The sequence below is a fragment of the Synchiropus splendidus genome, chromosome 3, assembly GCF_027744825.2.
Source record: "Synchiropus splendidus isolate RoL2022-P1 chromosome 3, RoL_Sspl_1.0, whole genome shotgun sequence".
NCBI lineage: Eukaryota > Metazoa > Chordata > Actinopteri > Syngnathiformes > Callionymidae > Synchiropus > Synchiropus splendidus.
The window spans coordinates 6,634,667-6,656,144 of NC_071336.1; the positions used below are offsets into that span (position 1 = coordinate 6,634,667).

General features: G+C 42.9%; 3 protein-coding genes and 1 non-coding gene across 9 annotated transcripts; 3 read left to right on the top strand and 1 right to left on the bottom strand.

The window, feature by feature from the left end:
- Positions 1-649: 649 nt before the first annotated feature.
- LOC128755230 (uncharacterized) lies at positions 650-9,224 on the bottom strand. 5 transcript variants are annotated; one of them, XM_053858392.1, is made up of 18 exons: positions 9,018-9,217; positions 7,578-7,812; positions 7,309-7,482; positions 6,707-7,201; positions 6,402-6,629; positions 6,114-6,338; positions 5,645-5,788; positions 5,425-5,527; positions 4,712-4,821; positions 4,310-4,380; positions 4,117-4,242; positions 3,945-4,040; positions 3,684-3,812; positions 3,485-3,613; positions 3,002-3,036; positions 2,886-2,917; positions 2,782-2,820; positions 650-1,502 (listed from the first exon to the last, which is right to left on the bottom strand). In XM_053858392.1, exons 2-18 carry the CDS (start codon positions 7,753-7,755, stop codon positions 1,366-1,368), a joined length of 2,451 nt encoding a protein of 816 aa, XP_053714367.1. In that variant the 5' UTR covers positions 7,756-7,812; positions 9,018-9,217; the 3' UTR covers positions 650-1,365. The 5 variants fall into 5 exon arrangements, 4 of the variants coding, with proteins under 4 accessions (XP_053714367.1, XP_053714366.1, XP_053714368.1 ...); XM_053858393.1 differs by having other exon boundaries at positions 1,417-1,502; positions 3,024-3,036; positions 9,018-9,216; XM_053858391.1 differs by having other exon boundaries at positions 2,782-2,917; positions 9,018-9,218.
- trnal-gag (transfer RNA leucine (anticodon GAG)) lies at positions 2,202-2,274 on the top strand. The gene has a single exon. It is a non-coding gene; the product is annotated as a tRNA-Leu (tRNA).
- A 4,411-nt stretch (positions 9,225-13,635) lies between the features above and the next one.
- On the top strand, positions 13,636-17,384 carry LOC128756144 (ubiquitin carboxyl-terminal hydrolase 47-like). Of its 2 annotated transcripts, XM_053860392.1 has the most exons (9): positions 13,636-13,737; positions 13,809-13,914; positions 13,986-14,101; positions 14,314-14,384; positions 14,451-14,564; positions 15,121-15,216; positions 15,678-15,971; positions 16,039-16,073; positions 16,139-17,384. In XM_053860392.1, exons 1-9 carry the CDS (start codon positions 13,695-13,697, stop codon positions 16,290-16,292), a joined length of 1,029 nt encoding a protein of 342 aa, XP_053716367.1. In that variant the 5' UTR covers positions 13,636-13,694; the 3' UTR covers positions 16,293-17,384. The 2 variants fall into 2 exon arrangements, with proteins under 2 accessions (XP_053716367.1, XP_053716366.1); XM_053860391.1 differs by having other exon boundaries at positions 14,314-14,564.
- Positions 17,385-17,626: 242 nt separating this feature from the next.
- On the top strand, positions 17,627-21,379 carry oxa1l (OXA1L mitochondrial inner membrane protein). The gene is made up of 11 exons (XM_053860211.1): positions 17,627-17,752; positions 18,364-18,498; positions 18,707-18,823; positions 18,892-19,123; positions 19,198-19,341; positions 19,430-19,515; positions 19,794-19,958; positions 20,447-20,551; positions 20,623-20,785; positions 20,863-20,943; positions 21,170-21,379. Exons 1-11 carry the CDS (start codon positions 17,648-17,650, stop codon positions 21,286-21,288), a joined length of 1,452 nt encoding a protein of 483 aa, XP_053716186.1. The 5' UTR covers positions 17,627-17,647; the 3' UTR covers positions 21,289-21,379.
- The last annotated feature ends 99 nt before the right edge of the window (positions 21,380-21,478 follow it).

The window sequence follows — 21,478 nt, forward strand, 5'->3', positions numbered from 1 at the left end:
GTGCCATTTGCGATGGATCCTAGAAATGGAGCATGTGATGGATGTAGACAAGGTCCAGAGTCGGCCAGTCCTGGTGATGATGTTGCTTTGCTAGAAGATCTACAGTAAATTCAATTCAATGTTCCGAGGCAGAAGCTCAACGATGGAAACGTCCATGGAACACACTGAATAAAAAAAAAAATGGAGCTGTCTAGTACAGACCCACTGGTCCAGTGTTCATTCATCAAGTCTCCATTTGAGTAGATAACAACATTCAAGAAACGCTGCATTCAACAATAACTTAGTTGTTACCTTGTTGACCAGTGTGAGCTGCGGATTTTATGTGAGGGAATTTCTCTCTAGGAGCGTGGTCTATCAGTGAACTCAGGGTTTCCCCCGAGCAACCTTCAGCAAAACAAATAATAATGAACTCACCTAACAGCAGTACTTTCATTTTTGAATACACAGTGTGCTTTACTACACTGAACTGGAGTGGTGAGATGCACACAGCAAAGCTCACAGTTTCCAAATCATGTAAGAGTGAATAGGACGTCAAAATGGAGAAATGTAAAAAGTTAAATGCAGAAGCACCACCGACACACTAGAGTCAAGACAAGTGAGACACTTGAAGACAAAACAAGGAAGACACACCATTTTCAATTCATCTCACTTCTCATTAATCCATTTTAATTATTCATGTTGACACATTTGGGTGTTAAAATCATATCCAATATCATAATCAGTGGAAAAACACTCTGAGGGGAAACCCGCCTTTGGATCAGTTGTCAAGCTTTCACTTTCATTCTCGACGAGACGTCTTCCAGGTGCACTCCTTGTGGATTCTGCAGTGCTGAGCCCATGGTGCTCGCTGGCCCAGTACATTGGGTCAAAGACAGGCTTTTGTTTTGGCTGCTGCAGTCAGAAGACAATACCTGACAGCTGCATGTTGATACCACATTCGACAAACTTCAAATCAACCCACAAGCATTTTTGTTCCTCCCACATCACATCTATGGATCCACCCACAACACACCAAATTCACATTCAAACAAGAAGAACAAACAGAGCAAGTGGTCATTAAGTATTTCAATCCATTTCTCAAACTATGAAAACATTATTGCGGTTGAAGCTTAATCTTAAAAGATTTTACAGTGTAACGTCATTTGAGAATGCATTACAATATATGCATCCCATTATACTGTAGCCATGAACACAGCCTTGATTAATATCATTCCAGTGTGACGAACACTCCTCTCAAGTCTCACTACTCTCGCAGTCTGAATTTTATCCGTACCTTTCATTTACCTGCTGATCTGGCAAATAATGATGCAACATTTTTTTTGCAAGAATAAAAATTCGTCTCAATATACTGCACGGGAAAAACACCTACTTCCAAATCTTCCAAGTCATGCGTTTGTTAAAGACATGTTTTACAGAACATAAAACGGCCAAACCAACACCAACACCAACACCAACACCAAGAACAATCCAGGGAAACCGCCCAGATGGCTCCTTTTCGTCCTCTGAAAAAAACAAAGAATAAGTCCATCATTCCTTTACTTTCATCATTCAGCTATGTATATATATATATATATATATATATATATATATATATATATATATATATATATATATATATATATATATATATATATATATATATATAAATGTCTTTGACATTAATGCTTTTGTGTCATTGGCTGCTGTGGCATGTTGAATTTCCCCACTGAGGCACTAATAAAGGCCATCTCATCTAATCTAAGAAGCATGAATCAGCAGGTTTTCTCAGACCATTGAATTACTGTGTGACTCAAACATTGAGGCTCAGCTGCTCCAATTGAACTTAAAAGACTTGTGGGAACACACTTTAACACAGTGCCCTTCTCTTGAGCCTGGAAACATGACCCGAGAGTTCCAGCATGAGACAGCGCTGCAGAGATTGGTCTGTGAATGACCAAGACCCAGATTTGTACTTGCACTCAGTGTTGAAGTTAACACTATCCCGGGACTGAGTAAAGACCACAGCATACCAAGACTGAAGCATGTCCAAGTCCAACACCAAACTGATGAAATAACACATTGTAAATCCAAACAAGACAAGAAATGTGACAAGGAAGAAATGATTCAATTTTGGGAGTGATCTGGAGCCGGGAATTTTAACTTGATAAACTGCATGTCTGCGACTCAGAGTACACTCGTGTGTACTTCACTTGTGTGTCCGTGCTGAAATGGCTCAGCCAGGAGAGGATTAGACTGAGGATCTAAAGGTCCCTGGTTTGATCCCGGGTTTCAACAGACTCATTGGAGATTGTGCTGGGAGTGGACTGAAGCTGCTTGGTGGAGGTTTGTGCTCTGAGAGCATTTTCTAGTCGCTTACATGATTGCTGCATTTGGAGCTAGCTTGACACTCAGACAGAGCACATTTCTCCTCGACTCTGAAGCAAAAAATAGATTCAAGATTATTTTTCAAAATCTTAGCAACTAGCACTAATGGCAAACATGTAAGCAGGGATTCTTAACGGACTTGGTGCAAAATGTCAGCATGACTTTGAGTTATTAAAAGGACCTGGCTGGGAGTGACACACTCCTGGGTTTCCTCCAGTGAGGGATGAATTCAGAGCTACAGCACACCGACTGTTGTGACAGACCTGTGTTTGTTCCCACATCTTTCTGTCACTGTTCTGGCTCCAGGTGGTCATAATGTAATGTCTGGTGTATGAGAGAAGCATTTTCCCATTTTGCCTGTGATACCATTGAAGCTGCTTCAAACCCAGTGAAGACAAACGTGGTGTTAAAGCTCACCCTTGATGGCAATGCTGTTGCTCTGTGGAGCTGATGTCGCTGCACATGTGAGTGACAGGTGGTGAAACGGGATCCGTCAGCAGACGTGCAGTGTCGTGTCTTACCTCTGTACTTCAGAAGGTAGGCATGTTTGGATCTGTTGAACAAGTCAGGTGAATTAAAGTCATGTGTGAGATTCAAGCCATAATCTTGAAATGTGTTTTGTTTTTCCAACACTGACCTGATGCTCTCTTTTGACTCACAAGGATTTGAAACCTTTAACATCAGAGAGAGAGATATTAGGGGAAGATGATCATCATTGGATGATGCTTTAGTTCAGGAGTGAAACCAAGTCACTGGTTTTCAAGTCTCTAAATGCTTGCTTTAAATTCAAAGTCAACATATTCAGTGATCGAAAGGTCTGAATCCTGTGTGCTGACAAGGTTTTTCAAGCGTGTCGGATGCACTTTTTTGGCTACATGAAGTTCAGAACAGTAGACATCAAAGTTCTAAAATCACTCTTTCATACTGCCTTCACAACAATAAAGGCTTTGTCAGGTCATTATGCTTTGTCAGTTATTATTGCTGTTCTCATTTGAATCTCCAGTGAGTTTCAATGTCAAGCTTCAATGAGTCTAGAGAGGTCAAATCTGTCACTCAAGGGACTTGAACTGGACACTAGCTCCAGTCCAAGTCAGGTCATTTTGCTCCACTCTTTTCTCACCTCTGTGACACACGAGTCATTGAACTGATACCAGGTCTGGTTTTGACTGGACCCGGCCGTGGTGGTGTAATGCCCTCCCCACAGACCCCCTGTGTGATCCACCATCCCACACAGTGTGTAGTCGCGGTCCTAGAACAGGAAGCAGTCACTCATGAAGTGGAGTACCCAGAGGAAACGTAATATAAACTCATCTACTCGCCTCCATCTTCAATGCAGTGGGAACAAGCACATCACATTGGGATTTGATGTAGAACCGGGAGTCAGGATTAAACTCAAATCTGACTAGAAGCACTATCAAGTTCTCTGGAAACTTCAGCAGCTCACGCTCCTGCAGACAAAACATTCTTTTCACTATCAATGTTGCGCTTCTAGTTCCATCTTCTGCAGACACATGGCCAGACAGGGAAGAGCTACACTCCAACACTTGAGTGTTCTCAGCTAGAAGTTGACTGAAACTCACTTGTGTCGCTTCTGTTTTCTCACAGCATGTGGGGCAGAACACCTTGTTGTTTGCGCTCAGAGACTTTGGCTTCAAGAACATCCACACACTTTCCTTCTGTTTAGGTGGAAACCAAAAACATATCAATCGGTGAGCGACAGGGTCATTGGACATGTAGAACTGAGATACTCACCACATTGTATTCGCCGTTTTCATCACATATCAGTGGGAGAGTCAAAGACCAACACTGGAGGTCCTCAGTGGTGATGTCATGCTGCCTGAGGCATCTTGTCGAGTTTCTCCAAGTTGCTCTGAAGAGCTGGACACAGAAACATCAGTTATCATGGCAGACGGTGACAGTGGAAGAAGACAGCATCACTGCTCACCTCAGAGGCTTGTGGGCTCAGTCGTTGGAAAATATCGTCCAGGCATTCAGCCGCATCACGCTGCTGAAACACTGCAAAACAAATGAAGACCAGTAAATGCTTCAGGCCAGTCAGTCTGACCACCGCTGCTCTCTGAACTGCCTGGCATTGCACCTTGCTTCCTCCACATTCAGCACTGTAAACAAGTGTGAAGCTAGAATGCAATATACTGTAGGGTGGAGTCAAAGAACTGGCTTGTAAATCTACACTGTCAAAACAATAATGATAATGTTTCATCTTCAGTGTACAACATTTAGATTCTAAACATGTCTTTGAGTGCATAGGTTGCAACCCTGCACTCACAAAACAGAACCTTCCACTGATGTTGCTTCTGCCTCTAAAACATGATTTTTAATGACTTACCACTTTGAATTCCCAAAAGCCTGGTGATGTTCCTTGTCTCACATACCCTGTGCTCAAGGCTCTCAAAGAGTTTTTGGAGCTCTTGGTCAAACTCTCTCTCAGAATCCAGCCTGACAACACACAGAGGTCTCAGTGTGAAATTTGCCACAATAAAATCTTTTTCTCAAAACGTGGAAGGTTCCTGACGTCCAAAAGGTCGAGCAGCTCTTTCACCACGGAGACATTATCGTGGTAATGGTTTGTTCAGAGGATCTCACCTATTGATGACCCACTGATTCATGAAGAAGACTGATGATGAGCTGCAGCTCTTCTGCCAGGTGTTTAGGAAACTAAAAGGACCATCTAGTCCACTTGCATCTTTTAATTTAATTTAATTATTGGTGCTCTGAGGGGCCTTGATGTGCTCATGGTGTGAAGGACAGGTTATTTTCAACAGGTCTGTCAATCTTCAACACTGCTGTCGCAGTTTGTCAACAGGATTTGAAGAAGCCACGACGATGGGTTTCTGATAAACGCAGCAGGTTTGGTTCTCAAACATTCACAAACTGGAAGCACCAGAATGTTGATCCTCCTTATCAAACCACAGCCAGGAGTCGGTTTGTTCACCACGCTGTTACCTCCGAAGCTCTTTTCCAAATATAGAACAAGGTCATGTGATGCTGCAGTACAAGTGTCCTAGTGTGTTGCTCAATGTGAAAAGGTGTCTTTCAAACCTTGGTTTGAGTTCGGGTGTCATGACAAGGAGCTGGAGGACACTGTTCAGGTAACATGTGGCTCCTTGGTTCCTCAGACCATAGTGTGATTGTGGCTCAGCAGCTTAACAGCAAAGAGAATGATGAATTAACAACTGACACAGACATGATGAGCGTCCATATTGGAACACACTGAAAAGTTCAGTGTGCATCTTGTGACTTGATCTGAGACATTTTTTACCTAAAATCCTTCTCTTCTCTTCCTCTGCTTCGTATGAGTCACGTGGATGTTTCTTTCTCTTTCTTCCTCCTCCCAGCAGTGAAGTCTCATCATGCTGCTCCTTCTCCTGCTGCGGGGAGAGTCCTGGAATCATGAATGTGGGTTCTGTAAAATACAAGTTCAGGGAGGTTGTGGGCATAAATATATTTCAGCAAACATGAAACACAGTTATCAACAGCAGACTGCCGGTGAAACATTGGCCATGTACGGGCAGCAACATATATCTCAATATTTATAACTAAATGTAGATATCCAATGCAACACATTATGAAAAATGAATGTGGTCAGAGTTCAGTCGGGAATAAATAGAAAAAGTGAAGTCAAACGTGTGATGGAAATCACAGACCGCGGGACATACACGTTTATCGAGCCTAAAATGAACGTTGGGTGTCATGGTTGAGATGTCAGTGGAGGTGCATCATGTAGTCACCTGCTTGGTCTTTCTCCTCAGTTCTCTGTCCCCTAGTTTGCATCAGTGTCTCTTCTGCTTCATTGACTTTCACAGCTGTTTCCCTCATTTGATCGCTCTGTGTCTTGATCGCATCATGTGGTGCGTTCCTGTGAACATTCTCATCTCTCCCTTCCACAGAAGCAAACTCGTGATTGGTCAAACTGGTGACAACACTCCCAGCCTGGGCCACAATACTGCTGTCACCTGGCCACAGAGGAAAACAATGAACCAACCCAATATGGATCAGTTGAGAGTTGCTCTGGTTACCTGCAGGTTCCTCCTCCAGGAGAGCCTTGCGTCCGAATGGTTGTTGGGTTAGGAGGGAACATGGATGATGCGTGGTCACAGATGACTGGGATCTGGTCGGTGTCCCACTGCTCTCTTGTAATTTCATCTCTGCCTCATGATCCTTTTCATCGATACGTGTCACTGGAGTCTTCATCTCTTCAGTCCTGCTGTCTATCGTGGTGGGAACCTCTTTCTCATGCAACACCCCTTCAGATGAAGAGAAGAGTCATTTCACACCCAGGTGAACCTCTGACAAACTTATCATGTTTCATATTCCAACTTACCTCCTTCATTCTCTTCTGAGATCTTCTCACCGGTGTTTCCCACTTCGCCAGACGGATCGAGCTTTGTAGACATGCTTGCCTCTACAGCTTCACTGTGGGTGATCTGGAGTGCTGTCTCACACTTCTCATCACCATCGGCCTTCACCAGACCAGCTTCTCCCAACACCACAGTCCTGCCTCTGTTTTCTGCACTGGCATCCTCCGTCCTGCAGTCTTCTCTCTCGTGGATGCAGGTAGATGTCAGTGACCAACCTGCTGGTTCATTTAAATCTCTTGCTCCAGTGTTCACGTCCACCTCTGCAGCTCCACTATCTTCACGTTTCTCTTCTGTCTCTCCACTGTCATCGCCTTCTGTTCTCTCTTCAGCGTGTGTTTCTGCTTCTGGCTCGTTCTTCTGTCCGTGTTCTGTGCCAGGCTGCTCTGCTCCTGAAGTCCAGTTGTCCAACTGATGACCTTGCAGAAGGGCAAAATCTTTCGTGCTGTTGGGAATGTCACCTGCAAATCAAACTCAGGTGTTTAATTAAACACACCACAGCATGGAACAAAAGGTAGGCCTTGCATTTCTTAAGAGAGGTCTGAGAGTGAGCTGAGCTCCCTGCTACCTCCTTGGTCGTCCTGGCATGATGCCGTCTCTTCATCTCCTGGTGGTTGTGGAGTCATCTGAGTGGCATTGACATCTGCACTATGATCCACAGTCGAGACACCAGCTCCACCATGTCCACCTTGATCTGTGTTCACATCAACGCCCATGGGTACTTCATCTTGTTGTTCCTCTCCTGGAAAAATGTCTCAGTTCAGAGTCAATGCGTGACGTGATACAGTACCTGTGATACGGGCAAGTGAAGACGGCGAGTGAGTGACCCTCTCTTACCTCTTCCTTCCATCGTCTGCCTATCATGACACTGTGGAGACGAATCAAAATGCCCTTCCTCTGATTCAGTTTCCATCAGCTCAGGTATTTCTTCCTCTGGAGCAATCATGACTTCCTCTTTCAGCCGTCCTTCTGTGGTCAGACTTGTGGTGTCACTGTTCATTGGATTGCTGTCCATCTCTGTTATCTTCAACCAACCTCAGCAGACCAGACACTTCACTGTTCCCCCCTTCACCTGCAGGGAACCATCCAGACATCACACACAGTTTTCAACAAAACAAAAAGTTTACAAACATGTTTGAATGTTCCTTCATTTACATGTCAAACATGGGCCGATCCTGAGGTAACTTTGGAAAGTACTGCCATTACAGTAACAACAGCAAAACACTTGAGCTATAACTGATGTCTAATAGCTGCACTTGCATGTGAACTGGACTTTGTTGTGTAAATGAAATCAATCACTACTGTTGTCGACACATTCCTGACCTTTCTATTTACAACAGGCCAGTACGACTGTGGCGATGGTTTATAAACAGCACAATTAGCATTTACAGCGACACGCTCCTGTCCTTTTATGAGCGTCGTCGTGAGGGTGGCAAATGGAAAGAAGTGTTAAAGAAGAACGATTAAATTAGCAATCTCTAGATGTAGATTCTATGAATAGAAAACTTCTTATTCTTTTCCTTTCGGCTTCTCCCTTCAGGGTATCATCTTCCTCCATCTCACCCTGTCCTCTGCTTCCTCTTCTCTCAAACCAACAAACCTCATGTCCTCCTTCACCACCTCCATAAATCTCCTCTTTGGCCTTCCTCTCCACCTTCTGCCTGGCAGTTCCAACCTCAACATCTCCCTACCAATGTACTCACTATCTCTCCACTGCACATGTCCAAACCATCTCCATCTAGCCTCTCTGACTTTGTCTTCTAAACACCTGACATGTGCTCTCCCTCTGATATACTGCTTCCTGAAGAAAAAAATCTTTTCACCAATAAATTAATCGCAAGGTTTGTTCATGGCTTCAAAAATGTATTCTTGATTTTACTAAAGCATAGGGGGTAGTTGGTAGACAAAGTTGACAAATGACATTTTAGAGCCATTGCGTAAATTAGTAGTCATTGCTGGTTCACCGTCAGGTGAAATGTCTTCCGTACAGTTCCGCGAACGGTACTCTCTTCCGCATAATAATTACATCACTACACCAACTTCCCTGCACGGACGAGACGCTTTACTTTCATTACTGTTAGCTTCTTAACGTGGCTTAATGTAACCCTTAAACGTTGTCTTTCGTGTGGTGTTTTTAATCAACGTAGGGAGCGCAAAATGGGCAACGTCTCTTCTCCGCATTCAACACAACTTTACTCACTAGAACGAACTGTAAAACCGAAGTCGTCACGTTATTTCGTTCCACATCGTTCCCCGATTAAACATAGATATACTCACTGACGAGCCTGGAGAGTTGATCGTCAACGTTTCTCGGATCAGTGTGCGTGCGCTTTTAATCCGGGTGTCTGCGTGACAGTGAGCAGCGCGGGTGAAATGACTTTCAGTTTCTGTTTTGACGTTGGTGAAGAGAGACAACAAGTTCTTTCCGTGGTATGATTTACTTGACCTTGTGAGAGCATTGGACTCTCCTGTCCGGAGTCGTTTCGTATTATATTATACAGGTCAACAGAGGCACCCCTTACTGAACTATTGGGGGGCGCGATGTGTTCCGTGTTACTGAGGAATGGAGGACGCACGCGTCAAGTCGCCCGCACACAAGAGAGTTGTTTTCCAAGGGTTGTATGAAGAATTGTGCTGTGTAAGAAAAACCTACCGGGATAATAAAAAAAAAAAAAAAATACAAGCAAACGTCCCATTACAAAAACATTTCTTTTCTCACTTGTCTCATTTTCTCACTTAGACGCCTGTGTCTGAAGTTTTGACTCAACCAGGCCACAGTTGTGATGACACAATCATATTCCCACTCTCACTTTTGTATTTCTGTATTTGTACTTTTTTCTTCATAAGCTCTGGCTGTCTGCCCTCTGTGGTTCTGCTTTCTGGCCATATGAAGAGCTTTTTTTCCTATGACAAATCTCTATGTGAACATGATGGCTCATGTTGGTCATGACTTGAGTAATTTACATGAAGACTGTTTCCCCAAAGGGCTTCATGACCACTCAGAGTTCAGCCAGGAACACACAAGTGTTTTTTGGGAACAAGCCTTTTTATTTGTTTTGTGCATGCATTCAGATAAAAAAGAGCATTAAAAAGAACAATAATTAACAAAATATGTTTTCAATACAATAATATACTCAGTGCACTGTTGTGGCTCTCAAGTTCACGTCTTTGACTGATCAGAGCATCGTTTAAAAAAAATCCAAGATAGTTCTCCAGACTAGTCCAATCACATTTTACGCTAACACATTTGACAAATTACACAAGATAATTGCGGTGTGGTGTTGGCAGGATGCAAAATGACGACGTCCGTCGCAGGTTACTCTGACATTTTCGTGTCAGTCATCATGGTGCAGAATGTTCACTCACTCCTCAGGTTGTCTGCCTGTTCCTTGGAGGCTCTCCAGCTCATTCTGGATGTTGTCCTTTTCCAGCTGCAACTGCATTCTCATCTTCTCGATGCTCATCTTCTCTTCGATAAAAACTTTCCTAAGCTTCTCCATCTCTTCGCTTTCCATCTCCATAACCTTCCGTTCCTTCATCAGGTTATCTTTCTGAGCGTTGAAGCTCCTGAGCCGTCTGAACTTCTCACGATATTCGAACCTGAAAGTGCTCCTGGCCTCTTCCATGTGTTCTTTCTCCAGGTGGAATTCCCTCCTGGCTCTCTGGATCTCCATCTTCTCCCTCATGTAGGCTTTCCTCATCATCCCCATCTCGTGCCTCTCGATTTCAAAGTCCTCTCTTTCTGCAATCATCCTATCAGTCTCATCATCGAAGGCATCTGTCGTCATCTTTTGGATCTTGAGTTCCTTCTGAATCTTCTCTCTCTCCTTTTGCATGTTGCTTTTCTCCAGGAGGAAACTCTCTCTCATCCTTTCCATCTCCAACTTTTCTTCACGAAAAGCCTCTCTCAACATCTCCAGCTCCTTCTTCTCCTCCATCGAGGTGTCTTTTTCAGTGTTTAGCACCTTCATCTTCTCAGAAAACTCAGCCTCAAAGGCTTTTCTGTCAGCTTCTTGTTTCTTTTCCTGTAGTTGGACGTCCTTTCTCAGTCTCTTGAGATCCTCTCTTTCTTTTTCCATCTCTTCTTTCTCCACCAACAGAGCTTCTCTCATCGCTTGTATTTCTTGGAGCTTCACCTGAACCACGTCTTTCTCCACCACCACCAGCAGCCTCTGGTTCTCCAGCTCCACTTTGTGGCTCTTGTTCTCTGCACACTGACTGTCTTTCCAAATGTGATCCTCCTCCTTGATGACCTCCTGCTGGGCACTGATGGTCTCAGCCGGTCTCTGCTTCTTTGGAGCTTCACATGTAGAGTTCCTCTTCCTGCTTTTCCTTTGTACGGAATGTGTTTGTCGGCCCATTGTGATCCAATATGATCAGATGTCTTCAACTCCTGGAACATGAAATAGTAACAAATGTCACCCCAAAAACACTCACAGCAGAGCAGCTTGTAGACACAAGAACTGAAATAAAAGTGGAGGTCAGAGCTCTCGATGGAGGAAACTGGACTCACCTGAGAATGTGGCAGTTGTTTCTTCTTGAGACAAACTCTCCTTCTGCTCTGACCTGCTGAGACTCCCACATTTAAACTCTGGAAAGTCGTTACCGTGACAATAGAGTCGTCTCATCTTGTCATTCATCGAATTGCCTGAGTGAGTGAAACCCATTAAGGAGGTTGTTGATGGTTTCGCATCTAATCAAGTCAGAGACACTGATATCTCCAGAACTTACCCCCATCTTCAGGAACAAGTTTGACCAATAAAGTGTGAAACTCAAATGAATGAAAAGACTCCTCTGCATTGGTTTCATTTACAGAACATCCGATTCCAAGAACACTATATATTTAGCTGTATAAAATTTTTAGTGGTGAGAATTCGTTTTTCTTTCTGACTGTTGTGGCTCTCATTCTAAATCTATTTTGAGTTCTCAAAACAGAGCAAGGTCAAATTCTGTCAAAATATCAGAGATTATATATATAATTTTTTTTTACCTGAACCTGCTACGACAAAAAGGAGAATTTGATGTGATCAATTTCTGGTGGGATACTTATGTATGTTATGTAATGAAAAATGTTTATGATTTGGATTAAACATTTATTTTCTCCAACAAGTCTGATTTCGATTCAGTTGTTTGCTTTTAATTTACGGAGTAATAATGGATCTGGGTTTTTTTTTTTTATCACCGATGGGTGACAAATGAATTATTTACTTAGCAAGCAGAGGACTCAGCAAACACTTCTGAAAAACAAATCTGATCTATTTCATAACAAAATAAGAGGAGCCTGTAGAGAATCACATCAGGACTGCATCACTTAAGATTAAAGTGAAAAGCTCCAATAAGCTCTTTGAATTATTATGCAAACAGAGGCCAGCACACAAGAGGCTGATCACATAAGCATAAAGATAGCCGACGGCCATTTAGATCCACCAGACTGATTAGCACTTTTCGACACAATTTGTAGATTTGTGCCACTTTTTTCAGGCACACAGACATGGCAGCCGGTGTCCTTTGAAGTACAATAGGGGAAAGAGAGACAAAAACACTGTGTATAAGCAGAAAAGTGCTCTACATGATGTTTGTGTTACAAAAGGCCACTTCATTGTCCCCAAATGAAGTGTTTAAAATATGTATATGGTGATGTAAAAACACTGTGGGCTGATCATATCAAATAAAGAACACAAATATATCTGTAGTTCACTCACACACACGTTTGGCCATGCCATGTAATTTACTAAGCAGTTTGAGTGGGTTCAGGTTGTATTAAGGTTTAAGAAATTTACTGACTGAGCTGGTGCTTTCTAACGTCTCAGTGCCGTCACTGCAAAATCCAAGTTCTTCAAGTTTGGTCTTTGTGGTCAACAGGTCCACCCCATTGCTGATGACAAAAATGATGTTGACATCCAACTCACTTGACAGACTGAAATAAATACGAGATATTTGTTAAGTAATACGCGTCATGTTAAGTGCGAGTCTGACTTTGCTTACAGCTAATTCAAATGTGGGTCTCACTTTAGATTAGGGAACATATATGACCATTAGCTACATGTTAGCCTGTAATTTATCATCATACTTAGTAGCATCCTGTTCAGCCTGACTTTATTTTACGCTGAAAGTTCACTCTAAACAGCAACACTATTACTCATTATTAGCAATAATCTAAATCAGTGTTTTTCAACCTTTTTTGAGCCACGGCACATTTTTTACATTGGAAAAATTTTGTGGCACACCACTAACCAAAAATGTTACAAAATGACACTCTGTATAGTATATTTAATTACAATATAATTTCTCAATTTATTTATACTCAGTCAGTGTGAAACCTGGGCCTGTTTAGATGAACACAAAGCCGATATCCTGGCAGGAATAGAAGAAAGACACACACGAAGCTCTTCTTCAACAGCTCAGGTGCATCACTAATTCTCTTGGAGGAACGAGGCAATCAGCTACGTGTTGCCACACGGACAAATATTACATTACTCTGCCAGCCTTTACAGCACGGACACTGGACAATGACATAATATTTGCAGAAAATTATTAATAAATGTTAATTAAAAAAAAAAAGTGACATTGGATAATTTCTCACGGCACACCTGACGATCTCTCACGGCACACTAGTGTGCCGCGGCACAGTGGTTGAAAATCACTGATCTAAATAAGCAAGTGCTTGGCTCATTAATAGTGAATATTTGTTCCCTGATCTGAAGTGTGACCAAAATGTGTCTTTGTGTGCATTGACACACATATTCACATGTGCTTGTAAATATACAATATGAATCCAAACACAGAAAAAGTAGCAACCAAATGAGATGAGTACCAGGTTACGTCTGTCTCATATCCGACACACCCTGAATGCCGCATACGGCGAACAAGTCAAAGTGAAACCACTTTTGTTCCACAGTAGGGAGGGCTGAAAAGTCTGTCACTCTGTGAGGAGCTGTCTGTCGCATCGGGACAATGGACAGAAAGGTCAAGCCTCGGGATGATACGAGCTCTGCAGGTATGCTGGCGCCGTTTTCAGAACGCGACTGAGCGCGACTGTCTTTTTCTTGATCTGTGCCTTCTCCACAGCGGTCCGGTACAATGGTCTGCGAAACCCATCCAGAACATATTGTTATTTGAACTGTATTCTGCAGCCTCTGTTCATGACCAGAGAATTCAGAGATGCGGTGAAAAGGTTAGTATCGGTTAGTTTACTAACAAGTGGAATATTATTGCGTGATACTGCCACTGCGTGGCTTTTCGCAGCACTGCAGCTGAACGCCCAGAATACATTGACAAAGAACTGGCGTCGCTCTTTGAAAAGCTGGAGGAGGATACGAGCTCGCCATCAGACATCATCACCAAACTGGGCGTTGATTCTGGTACAGTCATTTTCTTAGATCATGGTGCGCCGAGGTCTGCCCTGCAGGAACAAAGAGAGTCATGTTGAAAGTTAAACTGAGGTGAAAATCTGAGGTCCACTTTGCTTTGGGTGACTGATGTAACTGTCAAAGCGACTTGTTAGGGATTCAGGAAAAGCCAATGGAGGAGTGATCCCACCACACTGAGCCATGTATTCTGCATGTGTTCCTAGTCACCCAACAACAGGATGCTGCTGAGTACTTGGAGCAGATTTTAAGTCTCACCAGTCCCACAGCCTCTCAGGTAAAAATACTTGCCCTCGCCTTTTGTGTCTGCTCAAATAATAATTGCTTTTCAAAATTGAAACAGATTTTCCGTGGTCAGTTGAGCAGAACAATTACATGCTCCACGTGCCAAACAGAAACAGGGAACGATGGGCCATTTTGGCTGCTCCACATTGAGATGCGGAATTCCAAAAGCTTGGTAGGAACCGCTGATCTTGGCACGATGATTCTTGTCTAACATTTATTCCTTAAATATGTTGCCGCTAATTTAGTCATTGACACACATGAAAGGTGACGTTGCTCGGTGGTATGAGAAAGTGTAGGAAAAGGCAGTGTCTGACTGTACTGTATCAGTTGAAGCCTCAGCTTGGGTTTTTAATCACAAATCTTAAATGTGTGACGTTTAAATGCAGCCGATAAAGTCCTGTGGTTCAGAATAGCTGCCATCAGATTGCCACCTCTGTGCCTGTAGATGTTACATCATGGAGAAAGGGTGAAAGGCTGTGTGTTCTGCCTTCGGTTTGGTCACAGTCTTGGCCTTGGTTTCGCCTCTCCTCACTCTGGATCTTGGTGTATGATCTGCTGTCTTGACACAGTCTCGGGTTAAGGGGTGGTACAACTGAACTGGAGCCAAGGCTTAAAAACATGACACTTTTGACACAGCGGACCCAGTAGAAAGTCTGGCTGCCGTAACTTTTTAATTTTTGTGTTCAAAATTATTGTGATTTATATAATCCTTAATGTTCTTTTCCTAGAAAAAAGCTTTTGAATGTCTGTTCAGGCGCCTTAAACTAAAAAAAGAAAACCAGGTCTACTGTCAGAAGTGTGGCGTCAAGAGGGATGCTACAATCGTAAGTATTGAGCAACAAGCATTCTAGAATGTATTTACGTTTTGGTAGCTTAATATTTTCAGTGTTAACTGAAGTTAGCTGTAAAGTGTTAACTGTCTGTTCTGAACAAGTGCTGGAGACATTTTAAACATTTGCAAAATAGTTGTGTGTGTTTGGACATTTTCATTCATGATGTTGATGGCAATAAATCAAAGGCATGTTTAGGGTCAACATGCTTTTGACAAAAGTGAAAAAGGTGGATCATGAACTGGGAATGGAGGTTACTCAAAGTGTCACCCACCAAGTGGATCATGGCTACGCTCTGAAACTGTAGAGACCGGGTGGAATGTGTCCTTTGTGAATGTGAAGCACTCTGTGTTTGTCAGACGAGCAAACAAAGCCTTCATCTTTCTGTTTCATGTATTTTTTTTACGTTGCAACAGTGTGATTTCTCTCCTCTCTTCATTTTGATTACCATTCAGCGAGCCCATGTCAGCAGTTATCCAAACGTGTTGATGCTGCTGTTGAAGAGGTTGGAGACCGAACACTTGATGAAGTCCAAGTGTGGCTGCTTCAGTGTGTACAAGACTCAAAACTGCAGGAACAATGACCCCCATGTGAAGGCTCCCCTGAAATTAAAAAGAGAGGGTCATCATTATGAGCTGTATGGATTTGTGCAGCATTTCGGGAACCTGGCTGGTGGGCACTACACTGCCACCATCAAAGCTCATGACCGATGGTTCACGTTCAATGATGAAAATGTTTATCGTGACGTGGTAAGTGACATGTCTTTCAGTGGACTGTTCTCAGCAAGAGTGACAATATATCTGTGCTTTTTCAAAGCTGGACTGCCAAAGAGACTATGTCACACTACGAAAGTAAGTTCACTCCACACGACTTCATAAACTTAATTTGACAAGTTTTTCTTCTTCACTCCCCTCAGTGCTTATCTGCTGTTTTACCAAAAAAAGCAATACAATCGAAAGCAAGACAGTCATTGGTGTTTGGGTATTTCGAACGAGTGTGGCTGTTTTGTCACACGCTTGAAACTCAATACAGACACCGAAGAGGAAGGAAGAGGACAAGAGGATTGCTGAGATCCATCAGGATTTCCCATGACTCTACAGAAGCTACTATCACTAGTCCCCAGAGGACAAAGAACGCAGAAACCAGCAAAACCCAACCTGAAGATTGGAGGCTGTCGGGCAACACAGAGGATCCACCGAATCCAACGAGTAACAGTCAGAAGTAAAACAAAACCAGTGTCAGGATGGAAACAATCTGGGCACAGAATGGCTTCTCATAGTGAAAATAGTTGTGACGTTGGCAGATAGGAGGATTACATTTCTTATGTGTCGACAAATTCACAGAGAACAGAAATTTGTTTAGACGACACATCAAAGACAGAAAGGAACAGAGCGTGGATAGGTCTGGTGGAGTCGAGGAACAGCAGTGAAAGAAATGGACAGACTGACCCACAAAATCAAAGTTGCTTTTTCAGCAGTTATTGTCTTGACTTGTGAAAAAAGAAAATGCCAATATTACTTTAATCACTCTTTGGCTTTTAGTTTACATACGACACGACGAAGAGCAGCAAAACACTACATCGTTATACTGTAAAACCGGTTGTTGGCTAACGCATCCTCAATGCCGTTTTAATTTCTGAATGCACTTTTAGATGTTCATGTTGTAGGACTTAAAGGGTCTTAATGTTAGTGATTTCCAGGTAAGATGTGTCACGGTTATATTAGATTGCTATTCTTGTGGTGTATATTGTGACACTGATTTTGACTCCACAGTGGATAAGATATTTTCAATTTTTTCCCTTGTCTGTGTCTTTCCTAATTATGAGTTCATATGAAAAAGGTGTCAATGAATTTTAAGATATTTCTGACTTACTATATAATTTTCACCCCAATGGCCCCTGCTTTTATGTCTTAACATGGCAGCATATCAAATCTTACGATGAAGAATAAGAAAGTGCTTCACATTCATCTATACCTGAGAGCAACCCGGTTTTCTCAAGAAAACATGTTAATTCAAAGTGATGATGATTTTCTTCTTGTGAAGTGAAACATGCTGACTTAATTCTGCATGTATCTCACTTAAATGAACGATCATAAACATTTTCAAACCTATGTAAGTTGTTGTTGTGCTCCAAATGAGTAGGTGAATTCTACTGGTTTGTATAAGAGGTATACAAAAAAGAACACCTGATGTAATTTAATGGCATAGTGAGAAATCCCAGTGAAATTAACAGAACAAATGCGATGTAAACATCGACGTCTCGATGCGTTTCAAACGTTTTAACTCATATTTAAAATTCCTTTTTTCATCATACTGTAGAGGTGCATCTCTGCTACTCAATCGGTACACGATCGGAAGACGATGTTTTGTATTTTGCCTTTGTGAATTGGTCTTGCGCGCTTTCCGTAGTTTCCTTTCTGGCAACATGGCTGCCATCAGAAGTGGGGTGACTCCGATATGTATAACAAGATGTTTGCTGAGGGGAAAGCATGCCAGCAACCGCCAGGGACTTTCACACATGCAAAGCAACGTATGTGGACCATTTTGTGGTGATTTTAGTGCGATTTGGTTGTCGTTAAACGACTGAACGCTGACGGCTAGCAGTTGAGCAACCTTTCTGCGCAGTAGTCCGGCATGTGTTTGACTTTGACATACACTTCCGCTGCAAAGAACACCGCTTCTAATACTCGTTTTCAGTCGTTTATTGTGTGGATTATTTTAAAACTACTGCTGGCGACTCGAACATTAAAGCCCCGGTCAATTACTCAATGACATGTGTGTGTCTATACAGCTATATGCTGTTTACCAAACCGGGAACGAAACCGACGGTTTACGAAAAGCATAATTGGAGAAAAATGTCTTGCTCTTTAAACCGTTAGTAGCTACATAGGGTTGCATCTAGAAATCTAGTGGAAATATTTATCTCCTTATGCAAGGTTCTTCACTATACATGCACTACCGTTCCATCGGTAATGGACGGTAATGATTGAGTGAATGAATGAATATAAGTGTCCATTTGTGCGACGTCTTAAGTCAGTTATTTGGCATGCTGCAAAGTGTCTTAATCCATGGTTGTCTCTGTGTAAGTGTATGTTCTAATAATGACATTGTGTAAGTTAACATTGTTTCTGGTGATGGCAGCGGTTAATCCAGTGCTCTCATCTCCACACCATGTTTGAGAGCACCAGCCGAGGCACCAGGACTCTCTTAGGTGGCAGGCAGCAAGGGAAGCTTCTGTGGGTCAACGCTGTGACGGTCAGACAAAATAGCTCACAGGTGAGCACCAACTGTGTGATAATTCAGTGGAAATGGAGAGGATTCAACAGATTTTTGGAGTTAATTGACTACCTGTCTACCTAGACAGGAGCGGCTGTTGCATGCACATTTGTATACACGCTGAGCTGTGAACCTTTTAAAATATACTGCCACTTCCTCCTTAGGATACATTATAGCATATGACTTCTGCTTGTGTCTTCATTGGAAGGTTCCTTCTGAGGGAGGATTCATGGTGGCCACTGACAGTCCACGGCCCCCTGATGCTCAACAGGTGTTAACCCCTGCAGACCCTGCTCCAATCCTTGCCCAGCCTCTCACAGAAAAGGTAGAAGAGGTAATAATTGTTTTCATTACCTTCTCCCCTCACTGTGTTATTCTTTATTATTCTCACAGATGACAGTCGAAACAGTTTCCACAGCAGCCTCTACACCGGTGGACGTCACACCACCTGTGATGGAGCCAGTGCTTGATGCGGCAACTACTGCAGCTGAGGTTCTACAAGCAGTGGAACCCCGCTTAACTGAGTTAGGGCTGGGTGCCTACACTCCTGTGGGCCTGATCCAGAACATTTTAGAGTTTTTCCACATGGATCTTGGTCTGCCCTGGTGGGCAGCCATTGTAACTGGTAAACAAATTCAAACAACATGGCGGCATGCTTTTATTTCTGTTTGGGTTTGACTCCTTTCCTCTCACTTTAAGGAACTGTGCTTGCCCGCTTGGCGGTGTTTCCTGTCATTGTCAAGGGTCAGAGGGAGGCAGCCAAATTAAACAACGTCATGCCTGAGATGACCAAACTCACCACCAAAATGAATGAAGCAAAACAGAGTGGAAACAAATTTGAATGTAACTGCTTTTTTGCTTCATCTTCTTGATCGTTGTTTTATCAGGTTGAGAATAGTTGGGACTGAACCTCCTTTTCCTTTTGCTCCAGTTGCTAAAGCCTACACTGATCTAAACACGTTCCAGAAAAAGCATGATGTGAATCCATTACGTGGCTTTTTGGTGCCAATGGCTCAGGTCAGTTTATCTACCGAAGTGCGGGTGGTTGTTGTTCATGTACTCTATGTCTTCCCAAACTCCTCATTCTTCACCCTGGCAGTGAGGTTTCTGTTTCTGTTTCTGTTGTTTCTGTTCACTTTTCAGGTTTAGGCCCTGCAAACATACAATTTTTTCCTGTCATATGGGTTTCTGATACTGTTTTGACTACTGTTTTACCGTTTTACAAGTCATTTAAGGGGTAAAAAAGGAGATCATTGGCAAAGATCTCAACATATCCTCTCCTGTCGCTTTCCTAGATGCCCGTCTTCATCTCCTTCTTTGTCGGACTGAGAAAGATGGCCTATCTGCCGGTTCCAAGCCTGCAGACAGGAGGCGCTCTATGGTTCACTGATCTGACTGCTGCTGATCCATACTTCCTGCTTCCAATTGCTGTCACAGGAAGCATGTTCCTCATCCTTGAGGTGAACACTCAGCACCTTATGCTTGTAATAGGTTGATCACGATCTGATGCGTTAGTTATCCATTTATAGTTATCTTCAGTGACACCTTGCTTCACCTGTTTTTTGAATGACTGCCTACATGTAAAATATCTCTCATTTTCAGTGTCATTCTATTTTTAGAAATCCATTCATTTACCAGTCATTCACTGAACTCTGCAGCGCTAAGTAACACCCGCCGGTCCGAGCGTGACATTTTAGAGAAGGGTCTTGATAAAATACTTTGTTACATGTACTAATTGGAAATAGCCAACATTTTAGTACCTGCTTTAAGAGCAATGTGTCTAAGAAGCAGTTGGAGTGGTAACGCAGGAGAAAGAAAACCTGTGAACTCTGCTTGGAGCCCAGGTATTTACTTGAGATTACCTGAAGAGGGTTGTTTCATGCTGCATGCCGGTTTTACTACATGCCTTTAATCTATTCTTACTTAAAAATGTAACTATTTTTTACAGCTTGGTGCAGAGTCTGGCATCGACAACCCCAATCTTCGTGCAATGAAGGCTGTCTTCAGGATCATGCCCTTCGTAATCCTCCCTCTCACAATCAACTTTCCTACGGTCAGTCCAACTTTCTTAATATGACAAAACTCCTGATTCCACCACACTGATTCATTGTCTTGCCTCTGCAGGCCGTGTTTACCTACTGGCTGACCTCCAACTGCTTCTCCTTGTGTCAAGTGGCTTTGCTCAGAAACCCCACTGTCAGACAGAAGCTGCGGATCCCAGAGAGGATCATACACCCTCCGTCTGCCCTCCCACAAACGGAGGGCTTTTTCGCCAGTATGAAGAGTGGTCAGTATCGTAAACACATTCCAATTTCAAGTGGTCAGTAGTGGGTCTTGCAGTTGTGACCCTGCACCTGTTTCCAGGCTGGAAGAACGCTCAGTTGGCCCAGCAGCTGGAGGAGAGGGATCGTCGGATCAAAAATCACCTGGATCTTGCTGCTAAAGGTAAGAAAAATGAGAATATTTGCCTCTTTGGGTGTTTTTTTAAATTAATCCTTAAGGAAGGAAGATCAGTTTGCCATCTTAACTCGTCTTTCACTGTGCTGTAAGGCTTTTATTGTTGCCAAAGCCTAAACATGATCAACTCAGAATCAGCGTCCATCTACATAACCAGCCTTAACCCTAACCCTCTCTACACCGACCAATATCTGTTCTCTTTCTCCCTTAACAGGTCCTCTGAGACAGACGTTTACTCACAATCCTGTACAGCAGACTCCTCCTATATCTGCAGCATCAGCCAAAGACAAAGGCAGTAAGAAAGCCCAGCAATGGCGAGACACACTGGGCTGAATGAGACGAAGGGATTGTGTACATAGTGTTGGGAAGTGGACAAAACTTCAGTGAAATATTATTCTGATTAAAAGGCACTGTCTACCTTTGACCCACCGTCTCAATTTTGTTCAGCGATTTTTCACTGTTTATTCTAAGCAGGGGAGAGAAGCTGTATTCTGTCTGTTCTGGAGAACCCTGGAGGGTTGCT